Raw genomic sequence first — 20,496 nt, 5'->3', positions numbered from 1 at the left:
TTCTGCTTTTGATAATAAAAGATTTGATGCATCATATTTTTTAAAAAAATCAGTATCAAAATCAAAACTATTTTTTAATTCAATATTATAAACTTTAGTAGGTTTTTGTTTTTGATAAACAGTTATTTGATTATTTCTAATAATTTCTTTTCTTTCAATTTTATTATAAGTTAAATTTTTTAAATGCTCATAAACATCATATGGTAATACAAAATCATAATTGTATTGAAAATTATATAAAACTCCATTTAAACCAACAAAACCAATTTTGTCACTAACAATTGTGTTATCCGCTGGAGTACTTACATTTATAAGTACATATTTAACTTTATTTACATTTTTATTTTCATTTTCATTTTTTTCTAAACTTTTCATTCATTCATTCCTTTTTTATTATTAATTCATTTTATTAATTATTTCTTCAAAACTTTCTTCTTTTTTATTCATTGTATTTGTTTTTTTATTTAATAAAATTTGTATTTTACTAATTAACTCTTCTTTATTAGAACAAGAAAACTCTTTATATTTATCATCATAACTAACAATACTAATATCTTTTTCTTTATCTTCTTTATCTTCTTCTTTTTTAGAAAAAGAAGAAATGTCTACACATAATAAATATGTATTATCATCTAATTTTTTTACTTTAAATAAAGCATCATACATATAAAACTCCTTTTTTTTATTTTATAATTTTATTATATATAAAAAAAAATAGTGTGTCAAAAAACACACTATTTTTTTATAATTAAATCAATTTTTTACTGCACTTTCTATTCTAATCATAAATGCATTATTTAAAATAACTGTTTTATCTAATACTTTCCAGTAACTTCTTGCTCTCTGTGCCATCGGGTCGGAATCAGTAGATTGAGCATCATAAAACCCAACTTCATAACTTGATTGAGATTTATGATTAACTATACCAAATGCCTCTTTGCCTAGAATAAACATAGGATAAATATCTGCATTTGTACCATTTGTACTAATATTAGCACCTGCTGCACCACCTGCATTAGCAAATTTAGGAACTAAACTAGAAGTAACAAATCTAACATCACCCAATTTACCAATCTCTCCATTGATACGATCAGTTGGTGTTGAATACATTTCTGCTGATATAAAACCTGTTAAACCTCTTACATCAAACTCTTGATCTGGATGTAAAATCGCTACGTAAGCGTGATTAACTGGTTGTGTTGCAAAATTAGGAGTTGATTTTACAAACTCAGTTATTTTTTTAGCATTTGCTGAATTTAATGTTCTTACTGCTGTATTTAAATCATCTTTAGATATTACAGATACAATACTACTTCTATTTGCTACTTTATTTGCATAAACAACATTAGTACCACCAATTAAGACGTCATATCTAGAACTTTCTAAACTTTCTCTACATTGTTGTCCCATGGCTCCGCCAATTTCAACTGCTAAATTTTTATCTCCTGTTTTTAGCATAACATCTGTGTGATATTGGAAATCACCCTTTTGTTCTAAAACTACATCAATAGATGTTTGAACAGATGTTGAACCTGCTGGTGTAACACCCTCAACCAATGGGGTTTTGTTAATAGGTAATTTTTCAATTCTTTTAAAAGTGAATGTTTTAGAAGAATTATCTGGTAATGTTTTTTGAGTAGCAAATTGATCTATAACACAATTTGCTTGCGCTCTACTTAAAAATGCTGCATCAAAATAATTTTTAATGCCTGCTGGTATTGAACTTGAAGTATTAACTGCCATTTTATTTTCCTTTTTTAAATTAATTAATTTTGTATTTCTTTTAATATATCATCAAAAGATTTGTTGTTATAACTTTGAGTATTATTTGTATTTATTTTTTCACTAAAATTTTTATTATTTTTTTTAGTATTATCAATAATTTTAATCTCATTTATATTTTTATTTACATCTGTATTTTTATTTTTATTATTTTTATAGTATTCAATAACACTATCTAAATCATTGTTATTAATTCTATTTAATAATGCATCTTTTACTATATTATCTTGATTATTAATAAAATCTAATAATTCTTTTTCATTTACTTCTTTTGTTTTATAAAAATTTTCTTTTTCTTCGTTTTGAAATTTATTATAAATTGGTTCTAATATTTTACTTATATTTGAAACAAAATTATTTATATAATTATCTATGTCATTATACATTGATAATTGTTTTTCTTTTAAATAAACATCTAAACCATCCTTAAACTCTGGACTTATTAATTCTATTTCTTCTAAAAATTTATTTTTCTTTTCTTTTTCTTCTAAAGTTAATAAATCTTCTGCATTAAATTTTTTTACTTCTTCTTTTACTTCTTCTTTATCTTTTACTTCTTTTACTTCTTCTTTATCTTTTACTTCTTTTACTTCTTCTTTATCTTTTACTTCTTCTTTATCTTTTACTTCTTCTTTATCTTTTACTTCTTTTACTTCTTCTAAATCTTCTAAATCTTCTAAATCTTCTAAATCTTCTAAATCTTCTAAATCTTCTAAATCTTCTAAATCTTCTAAATCTTCTAAATCTTCTGTATCTTTTAATTCTTCTATATCTTTTACTTCTTCTATATATTCTTTTTTATTATCAAAAGAAGATACAATTTTTTCTATATCATCATACATACATTCACCTTTTTTTTACAATATTATAAATTATAAAATATTACTATATTTAATATATATATTTTTTTAAAATATGTCAAATTTAACAATTTTCAATATCTGTAATTAAATTTCTTAAATATTTTATTAAATATTGTTTACTTTTTAAATTTTCTACACTTACTTTTTCTAAACTTTCTTTTTCAATATATATTAATATATTTAATAAATTTAAAACATTTTTTAATTAGTACTTGATGATTTATATATATTTTTAATTAAATCAATTTTATCTTCTTTTAATTTAATAATATGTTTATCTTCTTTACTTATAACGTTATTATCTTCCATTTAAAAACCTTTAATATATAGAATTTTGATTATTTAAAACTTGCTCAATAGTTGTTTGTACATCATTATTATTATTAGAAACAACTTTTGATAATTTATCAATACTATTAATCTCACTTTCTTCTTTTGTTTTTTCAGCAATAGCATTATTTTTATTAACTTCACTTAAAACTTTTTCTTTTTCTAATTCTTGCTTAATAATTTCTTGATTTTGCATTTGCATTTGTATTTGCTCTTGATATTTTCTCTCTTGTTCTAACTCAATATCATTTTTAATAATTTCTGTCGGGTTTAAATCATAAGTATATAATAATTCTTTTAACAATTCTTTTTGTTTAATAAGATTTCTAAAATCACCAGGTAAAGTATTTATTAATGATTGTAATTGATTACTTCTTATTTGTTTATTAACTATACTTGTACTTGCTAATGCTATAACTTTTAAATCACCGAAAATATCATCATCTTTAGAATTATAAACAGAGTAAAACTCAATAATAGAATTAATCAAAGGTATTGTAAAATTATCAATCTGTTTTGTTATATCTTTTAATATTTGATTATTTGCTGTTAATAATTGAGAAACACCAGACGAAGTTCTGGCTGCTTCACTCATTCCTGAGAAATCTCCAACACCTAAATTTGATAAATTAGAATCTTGGTCGTAAATATTATCAATCTCTCTTCTAACTGCTAAAATCTCATTAATATTACTATTTATATTAGTAGAACGAATTGCGGGAGCATTAAGTGTAGATGCATCATCATCATCTCGTCTTATTATCATAAAAGGTTTAATCTCATTTAAATTTTTTTGAGAAGGACTTAACAAATGTGTCGCTACTTCAACAATAGGGCCTGCGTTAATAGCCATATTGTCAACTAATGCTCGACTTGCTGCGTTAAGTGCTGCCTGATCTTTATTAGTAAAATGACAAATACCTTTTCCGAACAATTGATCTAAACTATTATAATATTTAAGGATATGCCACGGCTTTTCTACTCTATTTGTTATTATAAATTTAATAACAGTATCATTTAATAAATGAACTTCACACATACTACTATCAATTAATTCACTTTCTTCTATATCATAACCTATTTCTTTTAATAATTTATTTTTTATATAACCGTGGTATTCATATACTTCAAATTTATTGTCATTTTTATTACTAATATTACTTTCAAAAGTAGATGATCTTAATTTTCTTTCTATTTCTGTTTCTTTATAATTGCTTTCATTTTCTTCTACAAAAGATGTAATATTTTCTTTTATATAATCTTTTTTTATCTTAAATCTAATAAGTTTTTTCTATTAAAATAAGTTCTAAAAAAAACAAAATCACAATCATTAAAAGATTTTGCTGACATGTCGGGATAAAAATCAAACAAATTAATAAACTCAAAAACTGGTTTATATTCTTCAACTTCATTTATTTATTTGATTATCTTTTATAGATATTTTATTTTTTTTACTAACATTAACAATCGGCCCTTTTGCTACTGCTGTACCGAAAATGAAGCAATTTAATAATAAATTTCTATATAAATCTATTATATCAATTTCTTGTAGATGATCTTTAATTCTACTTTCTAAATTTTTTGCTTTATTTAATGCTGTTAAATATATAGCATCTTTTAAATTTTTATCATCACCATTAAAATTGTTTTCGGAAATTAATTTATTAATTATTTCAACTAATAAATTTTTATTTAAAGATGGTTCTTCTGTAGGAAGAATTTGAAAAATATCAGTTCTGTCTGGAAATATTAAATTAATTACTCTTGCAAGTAATTGATGTATTTTAGAGCGTGTTTTGGCAGGATACCAATGTGATCTATTTTTGTCAATTTTTGTTTCATCATATATACAATTATACTGATTTAAATTATTTAACCACTCTTGCTCTTGTAAACTTCTATTTGTTTTACAATTATTTAATTTTTGTAATAAAATATTGCTAATTTTACTATAATCTTTTTTCATTTCAATATCCAATACTATTATTATTCCAGTCATCTATTATATAATCATTATATATATTATTTATTTCTATGTCAAAATTGTTATTTTTATACTTTTCAAAATACATACAAACATATTGTAAAGCATCTTGTATATGTGTAAAATCATTGCTTTGTGCCTCTTCTTTATCATTATTTTTATTTTTAATAAATATATATTGTCTTTTAATACCTTCTAGAAGTTTTTTACAACGACTGCTTATATACATATCATATTCATTTTTTTCATTTTTTAATAATAATAATTTAACTGCGTTTATTCTACTTTCAAAATTATTTGTTAAACCTAATTTATAATTATAATTATATTTTTTCAATATATCAAAACAACTAACTCCAGTACTTTGTGATCTTTGTTTACCTGCTGGGTCACCTATAAAAATTATATCTTTTTTAGATGCATTATAATTAACTTTTAAAAAAGGTTCTACTTTAATTTTTAAAAACTCATGCAATGACATTTTATTACCATATTCTGTATTTATCTCATTTAATACAATTAATTTTTATTAACAATTTGAGTAATTACGCAATGTGGTGTTAAACCAAAGTCTATACCAATAATTAATTTTTTATCTTTATTATATTTAAAATTTTTAACAATATCTTCATTAAACTCTTTAAATATTAATTGTCCAATTTTACTTTCACCGTATCTATTTAATACTTTTTTATTATATTCATCTATTGATAATGAATATTTCATTTTATCATAATAATTATCTTCTAAATATTCAATATTTTCTGCATCAACTGAATCGCCAGCCGGTTGTTTATAAAATAATAATGTTTTGTTTAACATATTATCATAACCATCGATTTCTTTTATCATTAAATTTTCAAATATTTTATGATAATAACTGCCGATATCTGGTGGATTTGTATCAAACATAACTATACTACATTTTATTCCTCTTTTTGTTCTTTTAGATTTTGATAAATCTATACCAAAATCTTTTGCTAATTCTTCATCAAAATAACAACCTCCGTCATCAATTGACGGATAACGTCCTGCTCTTGTAGTTGTCTTTTGAAAAATATCTGGGTCTATTTGATCTACTTCATTTAAATAAAAACCAGTACATTCTAAAGATAACAGTTTTCTTGTATCTTCTGGTTTATCTAATGCTCTTAATAATATTTCAATCTCTACATCATTAAACTTAATTAATAACTTTTGTTCTGCTTCTTTATATTCATAAAAATTATTTAAATTAAGTCTATTTAACCAATCTTTTAATGTATTCAACGTTGTATCTTTTAATTGTTGTTTAGTATTTCTTACAAAAACCCATCTAGATCTTCTCACTCCGTCTTTTTGTTTTCTAATACAACAAGCATATTTTAACATTTTAATAATAATACCTGATGATTTGCCAGAACCTACGGGACCCATAATTCCGACATAATCATTATGATTATCTATAAACTTTTTAATTGTAGGATATAATGTTAAATTAAAAAATTTTAAATTATTATTATCATTTAAATTTGATATTAAATTATCTTTTTCTTCATCATCTAAATTAATATCATTTTTAATTTTATTTAATTCTTTTTCATAATTATTAATTTTACTTGATAAGTTATTATCTTCTTCTTATCTTCATTATTATTTTTTAAAGAATTAAATTTATTTATTAAATCATTATTTATTATCATTTTCTATCACTTTTATATCTTTTACTTTTTTAACTTTTTCATTTAAATTTATAATAACTTGTTTTTCATTATTTAATTTAATTTCTTCTTTTTTATTTTTATTTAAATTATTTAATGTTTCTAATAAAAGTCTTGCTGCATCTAATTGCTGCTTAACTTCGTACTCATTATCTTTGTTTTCTGCAATTATATATAATGTATCTAATATAGATGTACTATAAAGATTTAATTTACCAGAAAAAGTATTCACACCATTTTCCTTAACTTCTTTTAAACAAGTGTCATAATCAGTTTTAAAAAATGGTAATTCTAAAACTTTTTGTAAAGTATCTTCATCTATTTTTGTATTTATCATCACTTTATATAAATCTTGTGTTATACAAAGTTCGTAAATAACACTTTTTATTCACTTGATTTTCTGTCAAAAAAAACATTGTATTTATTTAATTCATTCATACTAAAATACCTTTTTAAAAATAACTATAATATCATATAAAAATATAAAAATATAGTCAAATATTATAAAAATTATATTGACGTTTTAAAAAAATGTATACAATATATTATATAAAGTATATTATAAAAGGTAATATAAATGGAATATGATTATAATTACAATAATAAAACATTATTAATAAAAGATGATGAAAATAAATTAAATTCAGAAAAAGAATATATAATTAATATAGATGAAATGTTAGATTATCAAAAAAAAGTTATAGATAATGTTTTTAAATATATTATTTTTAACAATAAAGAAATTTGTAATATAATTATATATAATGTATATCACAATTTCAAAACAATAATAAAAGTATAAATATGAAAGATTTTAATTGTTTTATAAATGAAAAATTAAATAATAATGAAATTATATACTTAAAAAAAATGTATAATTTTAATATCCTTAATATATTATATTATGATTGTTTATTTAAATACAATACATATATAAATGACTTATTATATAAAAAAAATAAAATTGAAATAGATTATATTATATTAAATAAGATAAAATATAATTTTAACAAAGGAGATAATAATGACTCCCGAAGTTAAAGTTAAAAATATGATAAAAAAAGAATTAAATAAAATTAATTGTTTTTATTTTTTCCTGTTGCTAATATGTATACTAAAGTTGGAATACCAGATATTATAGGTTGTTACAAAAGTAAGTTTTTTGCAATAGAAGTTAAAAAAGAAAATTATAAAAAATCAGATGTAAGACTTAAACAAATACAATTATTAAATGAAATTAAAGAAAATGGAGGAATTTCTTTAATAATCAGTAACGAAGAAGAATTAAATAATTTTATAAAAGAATTAAAAAATGAATAAAACTTTAATAACAAAAGAATTTTTACACAATTTATATATAGTAGAAAAAAAATCTGTTAAAGAAATATCAGAAATAATAAATAGAAATTTAAACACTACTAGAAAATATCTAAATAAATTTAATATAAAAAAAATTAAAAAAAGAAAATCAACTTTAGATGGTAATTTTAATATTGATGATATAAATAATAAAATACAAGAATTAAACAATTTAATAGAAAAATTTATATTATACAATAATATAATTAAAAATAATAATTTTTGTATTAATGAAAATAAAGAAGAAATTATAACAGTACAAAAAAAAAAAAATTAAAGATGATATAAATAGTATTTATACTAATATTTATTTTACAATAAATGAAAATAAAAATAAAACAATAGAATTAAATTATAATTTATTAAAAAATACAATATCTTTATATAATAAAACATTTATATAATAAATAAAAAAGACATACTATATAGTATGTCTTTTTTTATTTTACAACTAACAAAACTAACAAAACAAACAAATCAACAAAACAATAATTAAAAAGGATTTCTTGTACAACTATATATAGTATATAATACTATTATTTTTTTGTCAACTACTTTTTAAATAATATTTAATAAATAATACATTCTTTTTTTATAGTATCATTTTTAATTTTTATTTCAAAAATAAATATATTACTATTATTGTAATATTCTTTAATTAAGTCATTATAATAATTACTAATTACAAAATTATTTTTATTATTAGATAATTCTTTTAAATTATACATAATTTTTATAAAATTATTGTTATCTATATATTTAAAACTATTTAGATAAGGTGGATCACAATATATTAACATATTATCATTACAATGTTTTTTTATAAATTCTTTATAATCTAAATTATATAAATATACTTTTTTATCTAATTTATTATATTTTTTAATCATATTAAATTACCTTTTTATTATATTATTATATTAACTATTATATACTATATTATTTAAAAATCAATATAGTAAAACACTTAATTATAATATAGTAAAACACTTAATTATAATATAGTAAAACAATTAATATAACATAGTAAAACACTTAATTATAATATAGTAAAACACTTAATTATAACACAATAAAACACTTAATTATAATATAGTAAAACACTTAATTATAATATAGTAAAACACTTAATTATAACATAGTAAAACACTTAATTATAATATAGTAAAACACTTAATTATAACATAGTAAAACACTTAATATAACATAGTAAAACACTTAATATAACATAGTAAAACACTTAATTATAACACAGTAAAACACTTAATTATAACATAGTAAAACACTTAATATAACATAGTAAAACACTTAATTATAACATAGTAAAACACTTAATTATAACATAGTAAAACACTTAATTATAACATAGTAAAACACTTATTATAACATAGTAAAACACTTAATATAACATAGTAAAACACTTAATATAACATAGTAAAAAATCAAAAAAATCACATATATATATGAGGTATATGTATAGAAGTACCCCAGCGCATTTTTCATCCCCATTTTTTGTTTTTCACTATTTACTTTTATGCTTTTTATATGTAATTTTAACTATTTTTTAATCAATAAATAGTATTTATTTTATTTTTAAATCAAAGTTTTTCAATATTTTTTAATAAAAATGATTAACTATTTCATTTATAAATAAAAGTTTTTCAATATTTTTAATGAAAATGATTAACTATTTAATTAAAAATTAAATTTTTTTAATAAAAATTATTAAATATTTCATTTTTAAATCAAAGTTTTTCAATATTTTTTAATGAAAATAACTAACTATTTCTTTTATAAATCAAAGTTTTTCAATATTTTTAATGAAAATAACTAACTATTTCATTTTTAAATCAAAGTTTTTCAATATTTTTTAATGAAAATAACTAACTATTTTATTTATAAATAAAAGTTTTTTCAATATTTTTTAATGAAAATAACTAACTATTTCATTTATAAATAAAAGTTTTTCAATATTTTTTAATAAAATTATTAACTATTTCATTTATAAATAAAAGTTTTTCAATATTTTTTAATAAAAATAACTAACTATTTCATTTATAAATAAAAGTTTTTCAATATTTTTTAATGAAAATAACTAACTATTTCATTTATAAATAAAAGTTTTTTCAATATTTTTTAATGAAAATAACTAACTATTTCATTTATAAATAAAAGTTTTTCAATATTTTTTAATAAAAATTATTAACTATTTCATTTATAAATAAAAGTTTTTCAATATTCTTAATATAAATGATTAATAATAAAGTATTGAATATAAAATAAACTAATAATATATAAAAATTGATAAACTAATAATATAAAAAATTTGATAAACTAAAAATATAAATATTGTTAATAATTAAAAAAGTAAAGTGTAACAAGCATATTGAAATACTAATTTTTTTATAAATAAAATAATAAATTTTTTATAAAAATAAGTTGACATTTTAAAATCAGTATATTATAGTTATTATAACACTAACAAAAACAATAATAAAAAGGAAAATAAAAATGGAAGAAGATAAAATAATAAATCAAATAATTAGAATTATTGATAATGAAAAATATAATATTAATACAAAAATTTCTAAAATAATATTATATTGTGATAATTTAAAAAATATTGAAGACAGAATTTTTTTTATTTCAATATATGAACAATATTTTAAAAAATCTTTTTTTAATATAAATTTTAATATTAATGAAAATGATATAGAAATTATTAATAAATATAATGATTATAAAAATAAAAAAATAGAACAAATAAAAAAATGGACAGATGATGATAATGAAATATAAATAATAAATAAGACTACTTTAAAGTAGTCTTATTTATTGTAAGTTTAATAAATTATTATATAGAAATAGTTTAACAAATTATTATATAGAAATAGTTTAACAAATTATTATATAGTGATAGTTTAACAAATTATTATATAGTGATAGTTTAACAAATTATTATATAGTGATAGTTTAACAAATTATTATATATAAATAGTTTAATAAATGATTATATAGTTATAGTTAAATTATTATATAGAAAATCATTATATAGTTATAGTTTATCAAATCATTATATAGTTATAGTTTATCAAATCATTATATAGTTATAGTTTATCAAATCATTATATAGTTATAGTTTAACAAATAATTATATATAAATAGTTTAATAAATGATTATATAGTTATAGTTTATCAAATTATTATATAGAAATAGTTTATCAAATTATTATATAGAAATAGTTTATCAAATCATTATATAGAAATAGTTTATCAAATGATTATATAGAAATAGTTTATCAAATGATTATATAGAAATAGTTTATCAAATCATTATATAGTTATAGTTTATCAAATCATTATATAGTTATAGTTCATCAAATCATTATATAGTTATAGTTCATCAAATCATTATATAGTTATAGTTCATCAAATCATTATATAAAAAATAGTTAAATTTTAATGTAAAATATTTAATAAAATGATTATATAGAAATAGTTTATCAAATCATTATATAGTTATAGTTAAATTATTTATTATATAGTTATAGTTAAATTATCATATTAAAATAATTTGACTTATACATCTTTTTTATATAATTTTAATTTTATAAATTTAATTTTTAACGTCTTAAAATGTCTTTATATGTCTTAAAAAAAATTGAAAAAATATAAGACATTTCAAGAAAAAACAAGACATTTACAAAAAAATATTAAAAAAAATTGAAAAAATATAAGACATCAAAAGACATTTCAATATACTTTTAAGACATTTCAATGAAAAAATAAGACATTTCAAGACATTTTCAAGACACTTCAAGACGTTAAAAATTAAATTTTTTTTATATTTTTTATTATTATATATATATTTTTACTATATTATATATATATAATACTATTTACTTATTAAAAAAAATATATAATACAATAGTTTAAAATCAATATATTTTATGAAAATAAAAAAAGTAATCAGCGATATTTTAAAAGTAGTATAACTTAACTGTAATTAAAAAAAATTAAGACTATACTATTTTTAAAGCATTGTATTATAAAAAATAAAGTAAAAAATCAAATAAATTAATGTTTGACATTTATTATTATTTTTATAATGAAATATTAAATATTATTACATTGATTTACAATTAAAATAATTTGACTTATACATCTTTTTTATATAATTTTAATTTTAAAATTTAATTTTTAATGTCTTAAAATGTCTTTATATGTCTTAAAAAAAATTAAAAAAATATAAGACATTTTAAGAAAAATAAGACATTTATAAAAAAATGTTAAAAAATTAAAAAAAAATTAAGACATTAAAAGACATTTCAATATACTTTTAAGACATTTCAATGAAAAAATAAGACATTTCAAGACATTTTCAAGACACTTCAAGACGTTAAAAATTAAATTTTTTTTATATTTTTTTATTATATATATATTTTTACTATATTATATATATATATTACTATTTACTTATTAAAAAAATATATAATACAATAGTTTAAAATCAATATATTTTATGAAAATAAAAAATCAATCAGCGATATTTTAAAAGTAGTATAACTTAACTGTAATTAAAAAAAATTAAGACTATACTATTTTTAAAGTATTATATTATAAAAAATAAAGTAAAAAATCAAATAAATTGATGTTTGACAATTTTTATATATTTATATAATACTTTAATAAAAAGTACTACTATATAATTAAATTTCATAGTAAAAATGATATATTTTATAAAAGTATTGTAGTTATATTTTATAATAAAAAGTACTACTATATAATTAAATTTCATAGTAAAAATGATGTATTATATAAAAGTATTGTAATTGTATACCTTAATAAAAAGTACTACTATATAATTAAATTTCATAGTAAAAACAATATATTTTATAAAAGTATTGTAATTGTATTATTATAGTAAAAGTACTACTATATGATTAAATTTTATAGTTAAAACAATATATTTTATAAAAGTATTATAATTGTATTATTATAGTAAAAGTACTACTATATGATTAAATTTTATAGTAAAAATGATGTATTTTATAAAAGTATTGTGATTGTATCATATAATAAAAAGTACTACTATATGATTAAATTTTATAGTAAAAACAATGTATTATATAAAAATATTTATTGACATTTTAAAAATAGTATATTATATTATATATAACACTAACAAACAAAAAAAGGAGTAGTATATGTATAATACAAAAAAAGAAATAGAGAATTGGTTGAATGAAATGAATATTAAAAATTATGTTATTAATGAAAATTTAACAGTAGATGTGCAAGGTAATGTTTGTTTTTATAAAATAGATTTAAAAGGTTTTCCAATTAAATTTGGTGTTATTAATGGTGACTTTAATTGTTCTAATAATAAATTAACAAGTTTAGAAGGTTGTCCTGAAATAATTAATGGAAATTTTTACTGTTATAGAAATAAATTAACTAGTTTAAAAAGTTTTCCAAAAATAATTACTGGTAATTTTGATTGTAGTAATAATTACTTAAAAAATTTAGAAAATTGTACTAAAGAAATAAAAGGTAATTTTGACTGTTATAGAAATAAATTAACCAGTTTAAAAGGTTGTCCAAAAGTGGTAAATGGTTATTTTAATTGTAGTCAAAATGAATTAACAAGTTTAGAAGGATGTCCAGAAATAATAAATGGTAATTTTAATTGTCATAGTAATAAATTAACAAGTTTAGAAGGATGTACAGAAGTTATAAATGGTAATTTTTCTTGTAGTAACAATGAATTAACAAGTTTAAAAGGTTGCCCTGATATAGTAAATGGTAATTTTGATTGTGGTAATAATCACTTAACAAGTTTAAAAGGTTGTCCAGAAGTAATAAATAGTAGTTTTTATTGTAGTGATAATGATTTAACTAGTTTAGAATGTTGTCCAGAAGTGATAAATGGTGATTTTTTTTGTATTAATAATAAACTAACAGATTTTAAATATTTCCCTAAAGAAATTAAAGAAATTAAAGAAAAATATAATATTTTTATAGCAATATATTTTAATAATATAAAAGAAGAAGAGTTAGTAAATTTTAATTGTGAAATAGAAAATGTTAAAAAATATATAGTGATTTTAATAAAAAAGGTGATAAAGAGGAATTTTTAGAAAAAGTAAATTATTATAAAAATATAAAAAAAGAAAATAAATTATTTAAAATGTTAAATAAATTATTAAAAAGATAATTTTTAATTAAAATATATAACACTACTTTAAAAGTAGTGTTTTTTTTATTTAAAATAATTATTGACATTTTAAAAGTAGTATATTATATTATATAAACAATAACAAAAAAACAAAAAAAAGGAGTAATGATATGTACAATAAAATTTATGAAAAAATTTCAGGCTTAAAAATATTTAAAAGTAAGAAAGTTGAAATTATTAAAAACTGGTTAAATGAAATGGGTATTAAGAATTACACTATTAATAAAGATTTAACAGTTGATGTAAAAGGCAATGTATATATTTCAAATAGAAATTTAGATGAAATACCAATACAATTTGGCAGAATAAATGGTAATTTTTATTGCAATAATAATAAATTAACTAACTTAAAAGGTTCTCCAAAAGAAGTAAATGGTGATTTTTCTTGTACTGATAATCAATTAACAAGTTTAGATGGTTCTCCAGAAAGAGTGCATGGTGACTTTAGATGTTACAATAATAAATTAACCAGTTTAGATTATTCTCCAAAAGAAGTAAATGGTGATTTTTCTTGTACTGATAATAAATTAACAAGTTTAGAGGGTTCTCCAGAAAGAGTGCATGGTGACTTTAGATGTTACAATAATAAATTAACTAACTTAAAAGGTTCTCCAAAAGAAGTAAATGGTAATTTTTCTTGTTATAATAATCAATTAACAAGTTTAGATGGTTCTACAAAAATAGTGAATGGTAATTTTAGATGTTACAATAATAAATTAACTAACTTAAAAGGTTCTCCAAAAATAGTAAATGGTAATTTTGATTGTACTGATAACCAATTAACAAGTTTAGAAGGTTCTCCAAATGAAGTAAATTGTGATTTTAGATGTTACAATAATAAATTAACTAACTTAAAAGGTTCTCCAAAAGAAGTAAATGGTGATTTTTCTTGTACTGATAATCAATTAACAAGTTTAGAAGGTTCTCCAAAAATAGTAAATGGTGATTTTAGTTGTTATAAAAATAAATTAACTAACTTAAAAGGTTCTCCGAGTGATGTAAATGGTTATTTTAATTGCAGTGATAATTACTTAACTAGTTTAAAAGGTTCTCCAAAAATAGTTAATGGTAATTTTAATTGTTATAAAAATAAATTAACAAGTTTGGAAGGTTGTCCAAGTGAAGTAAATGGTTATTTTGACTGTACTGATAATATAATAAAAGAAGAACAATTATTTAATTTTAATTGCAATATGATAAAAATAAAAAAAATTTATAGTGATTTTAAATTTAGTAGAGAACAATTTTTAGAAAAAGTAACATTTTATAAAAGTAAAAAAGAAATACATAGTGATTTTAACAGTGATGTAAACAAAGAAGAGTTTTTAGAAAAAATAAATTACTATAAAAATATAGAAAAAGAAAATAAATTATTAAAAAGATAATTTTTTATTGTAAATATTTTAAAAATATTGCTTTACATTTTAAAAATAGTATATTATATTATATATAACACTAACAAAACAAAACAAAGGAGTTTTATATGTATAATACAAAAAAAGAAATAGAAAATTGGTTAATAAAAATAGGAATTGAAAATTATATGATAAATGAAGATTTTACAGTAGATGTTAATGAGGATGTTAACATTTCACATAAGAATTTAATAAAAATACCGATTAAATTTGGTATAATAAATGGCAGTTTTAATTGCAGTTCTAATAATTTAGTTAATTTAAAATGTTGTCCTAAAGAAGTAAGTGGAAGTTTTTATTGTTATAAGAATGAATTAACAAGTTTAGAAGGTTGTCCAGAAGTAGTAAAAGGTGATTTTTATTGTAGTGATAATAAATTAACAAGTTTAAAAGGTTGTCCAGAGATAGTAGATGGTGATTTTATTTGTAATAGTAATCAATTAACAAGTTTAGAAGGTTGTCCAGAAATAATAAATGGATATTTTTATTGTAATAATAAAATTAACAAGTTTAGAAGGTTGTCCAGAAGTAATAAATGGTGATTTTTATTGTCATAATAATGAATTAACCAGTTTAGAAGGTTGTCCAAAGGAAACAAATGGTAATTTTTATTGTCATAATAATGAATTAACAGATTTAGAAAATTGTCCAGAAGTAATAAATGGTAATTTTTATTGTCATAATAATGAATTAACAGATTTAGAAGATTGTCCAGAAGTAATAAAAGGTTGTTTTGATTGCAGTTATAATAAATTAACAGATTTTAAATATTTCCCTAAAGAAATAAATGGTGAATTGATTCATATAGAAAAAATAAAATAAATGAAGAAGAGTTAGTAAATTTTAATTTCTATATAAAAAATGTAAAAGAAATATATAGTGATTTTAATGAAAATGGAGATTTAGAAGAATTTCTAGAAAAAGTAAATTATTATAAAAGTAAAAAAGAAAATGAATTATTAAAAGAATTTATTAAATTAAATAATGAAAAATCAGGAAAAAGAAAACTTTAAAATTTTAATTTAAAATAATAACACTACTTATTTATATATTAAGTAGTGTTATTATTTTATTAATAGTTGTAAATTAAAAAAAATAAATTATAATATTTATTTTAAAATATTTATTGACATTTTAAAAATAGTATATTATTGTTATTATAACACTAACAAAAAAAGGAAATTAAAATGAAAACTGGATATAAATTCACAAAAACAAAGAAGTTGTTATCATTAAGAAAAAATAAAGATTTAACATTAGAGAAGATAAATTCTTATATTTACTGTATCACAAATGAAAACATAAATATTGATACTATAGAAAATATAGAAATAGATAATGTTATGAATTTTAATTTGTCACATTTTTTATTAAAATTAACTAATATTAAGAGTATTAAAGTTAATTCTAATGATGTTGTGTATGTTGAGACAAAATTCTACAAAAAATTAAAAAATATAAAGCATAATATTAATATAAAATATGTATTCTCTAACTGTGATAGAGAAGAGAATTATAAAATAATATATGAAAATGAAAAAGAAAATATTTTCAAGAAAGATGTTTTCTTTAGAAATGCATATAAAAATGAATACTATAAAGATTCATTATTTAGTGAATATCACAATATCTTATTTCATAGCATAGAACAACATGCAGGCAGAAAATCATTATTTTTATATAAATTACATGATGATAATATTGATATTAATAACATAGATGCTGATGAAATTATTTATGATATAGAAAATGTAGAAACAGATTTTTGCAGAATAGTTTTAAGTAAAACTGATAAGTATGTAAAATTTTATATAAAAAACAAAGATAGCCATACAGTAGAAAATTATATAAATAATGTTAATACATTCATAGAAAACAATAAGCATATAAAATTTAAAAAAATCTCAATTAATTATAATAAATTTAATTCAAAGCCGTTTGTAATTGATTTTAATTAAATTGAATTTTAAGACTAAAACACTACTAATAAAAAAGCAGTGTTTTTTTTATTGTAAATATTTTTAAAATATTAGTTGACATTTTAAAAATAGTATATTATATTATATATAACACTAACAAAACAAAACAAAGGAGTTTTATATGTATAATACAAAAGAAGATATTGAAAATTGGTTAAATGAAAAGAATATTAAAAATTATGTTATTAATGAAGATTTAACAGTAGATGTTAATGGTAATGTAAGTTTAATAAATAAAAATTTAAAAGAAATACCAATACAATTTAATAAAATTAATGGTGATGTAAGTTTAATAAATAAAAATTTAAAAGAAATACCAATACAATTTAATAAAATTAATGGTGATGTAAGTTTAATAAATAAAAATTTAAAAGAAATACCAATACAATTTAATAAAATTAATGGTGATGTAAGTTTAATAAATAAAAATTTAAAAGAAATACCAATACAATTTAATAAAATTAATGGTAATGTAAGTTTAATAAATAAAAATTTAAAAGAAATACCAATACAATTTAATAAAATTAATGGTTATTATTATTGTTATTCTAGTAATTTAACAAGTTTAAAAGGTAGTCCAAAAGTAGTTGGTGGTGATTTTTATTGTAGTAATAATCAATTAATTAATTGATTTAAAATATATTCCATTATTAAAATATGGTAATTTTTATTATGATAACAAAATAAATTAACAAAAAACATAACACTACTTTAAAAGTAGTGTTTTTTATTTTAAATATTTTTAAAATATTGCTTGACATTTTAAAAGTAGTATATTATATTATATAACAATAACAAAAAACAAAAAAAGGAGTTTTTTATGAATAAAATGTTAAATAATAAAAAAGATATATATAAATTTTTAGAATTATTAAAAATAAAAAATTATAGAATAAATGATAATCTAACAGTAGATGTAGATGGTAATGTAGATATTTCTAATAAAAAATTAAAATATATACCAATTCAATTTAGATTTATTAATGGTTATTTTAATTGTAGTAATAATAGTTTAATTAGTTTAGAAGGTTGTCCTAAAGAAATAAGATATACATTTGATTGTTCTAATAATAAATTAACAAGTTTAAAATATTCTCCAAAAGTAATTGATGGTAGTTTTGATTGTAGTAATAATGAATTAACAAGTTTAGAATATACTCCTAAATTAATAAAAAGAGATTTTAATTGTAGTAGTAATAAATTAACAAGTTTAGATTATTGTCCTGAAGTTTTAAGAGATTTAAAATGTGATTTAAATTATATAGAAAGTGACCCTTTTTACTGTCCATTAAATTAAATATTAAATATGAAAAATATATTAAAAGAATTAAATATTAAAAAATACATAATTATAAATAATATAATTAATGTATATGAAGATGTTAATATTAATAAAAAAATATAAAAGAATTACCAATACAATTTGGTATTATAGATGGTAATTTTTATTGTGATTACAATGAATTAACAAGTTTAAAAGGTTGTCCTAAAGTAGTGAATGGTAATTTTTCTTGTTGTAATAATAATTTAACTAGTTTAAAATATAGTCCAGAATTAATAAAATATAATTTTTTTTGTAGTAATAATAAATTAAATAATTTAGAATATTGTCCAGAAATAATAGGTAATAATGTATATTGTAATTTTAATTATATAGAAAAATAAATAATAATATAAATTGTTCTAATTTACATATTAGTAATAATAAAAATACAATTTTAATAAATAATATTAATAATTTTTTAAATTTATATTTAATTAACACTAATTACATTATAAATAATGTTAAAATTAATAATTTATATATAAATGATTTAAATTATTTTATAAATAACTTTAATAATTTTGTTAATTTTAACTTTAATAATATTTATAATAGTGATAATATTAAAATTAACAATGTTAATGATGTTATTAATTCATTTATTGAAGAAAGTATATTAAAAAACAATATATTAAAAAAAGATAAAATATACAAAAAATTATAAAAAAATAGTTGACATTTTAAAAATAGTATATTATAGTTATTATAACAGTAATTAAAAAGGAGTTTAAAATGGAAAATTTACATGAGTTTTTAAATAAAATGTTAAATAATGCAATAAAATTAAAAAATGATGGTAATACTACAATAATTATAGATGATGTTGAAATGAATATAGATGAATATATAAAATTATTAAAAAGAGAGTTAGAATATGAATGTTGAAAATATTTTAGAAATTTTAAAAATTAATAAAGTAAATTTGTTTAATAAATATCTTTTTAAATTATTAAATAAATATAATTTAAACAAAGATGATATTGATTATATTATAAGTAAATTAAAAGAAGATTTTACAAAAGATTTAGAAAATGTAAATAATTATAATATTGATGAAAATTTTGAAATATATAATGATTTTATATTAAAATATAATTTAAATAATAAAAATATATCATTATTTTTTAATGATATTATATTAAGAAAATATATTAAATTAAAAAATAAATAAAAAGGAAATAAACTATGATAGAATTAACAAAAAATGAATTGATTAAAAATATTTTTTCAATAAAAAATTTAGAAGAAATTTATGGAATAAAAAATATTCAAATATTTAAAAATTTATGTATATATGAAGATTATATATTAAATAATGAAAGTATTAAAGATTTATCTTTAAAATATAATGTTTCTGAACAAACTGTTTATAAAAGTATAAATAAGTATAAAAATAAAGATTTATCATTAAAAATAAATAATTCTAATAAAAAAAGAAAGAGTTTATTATTAGAATTAAATAATAAAGATTATAAATATTCAGTTGATAATGATAATATCACAGTATTATTTTTAAAAGATA

General features: G+C 17.7%; 1 protein-coding gene across 1 annotated transcript in view; it reads right to left on the bottom strand.

The window, feature by feature from the left end:
- Nucleotides 1–1,766: 1,766 nt before the first annotated feature.
- Nucleotides 1,767–20,496, bottom strand: part of LOC138360806 (reticulocyte-binding protein homolog 1-like) — a gene marked incomplete at its 5' end in the record, with an annotated part of 46,820 nt that continues 28,090 nt past the window's right edge. The window contains 3 exons of the mRNA XM_069320344.1: nt 1,767–2,632; nt 3,072–3,236; nt 3,372–4,202. Coding sequence (XP_069176445.1) covers nt 1,767–2,632; nt 3,072–3,236; nt 3,372–4,202 — 1,862 coding nt within the window. The remainder of the gene's footprint in view (nt 2,633–3,071; nt 3,237–3,371; nt 4,203–20,496) is intronic.

Source organism: Procambarus clarkii, unplaced genomic scaffold, assembly GCF_040958095.1.
Source record: "Procambarus clarkii isolate CNS0578487 unplaced genomic scaffold, FALCON_Pclarkii_2.0 HiC_scaffold_122, whole genome shotgun sequence".
Taxonomy (NCBI): Eukaryota; Metazoa; Arthropoda; class Malacostraca; order Decapoda; family Cambaridae; genus Procambarus; species Procambarus clarkii.
Note: the sequence above shows the minus strand (reverse complement) of the source record. Positions and strands in the feature narration are given on the sequence as shown.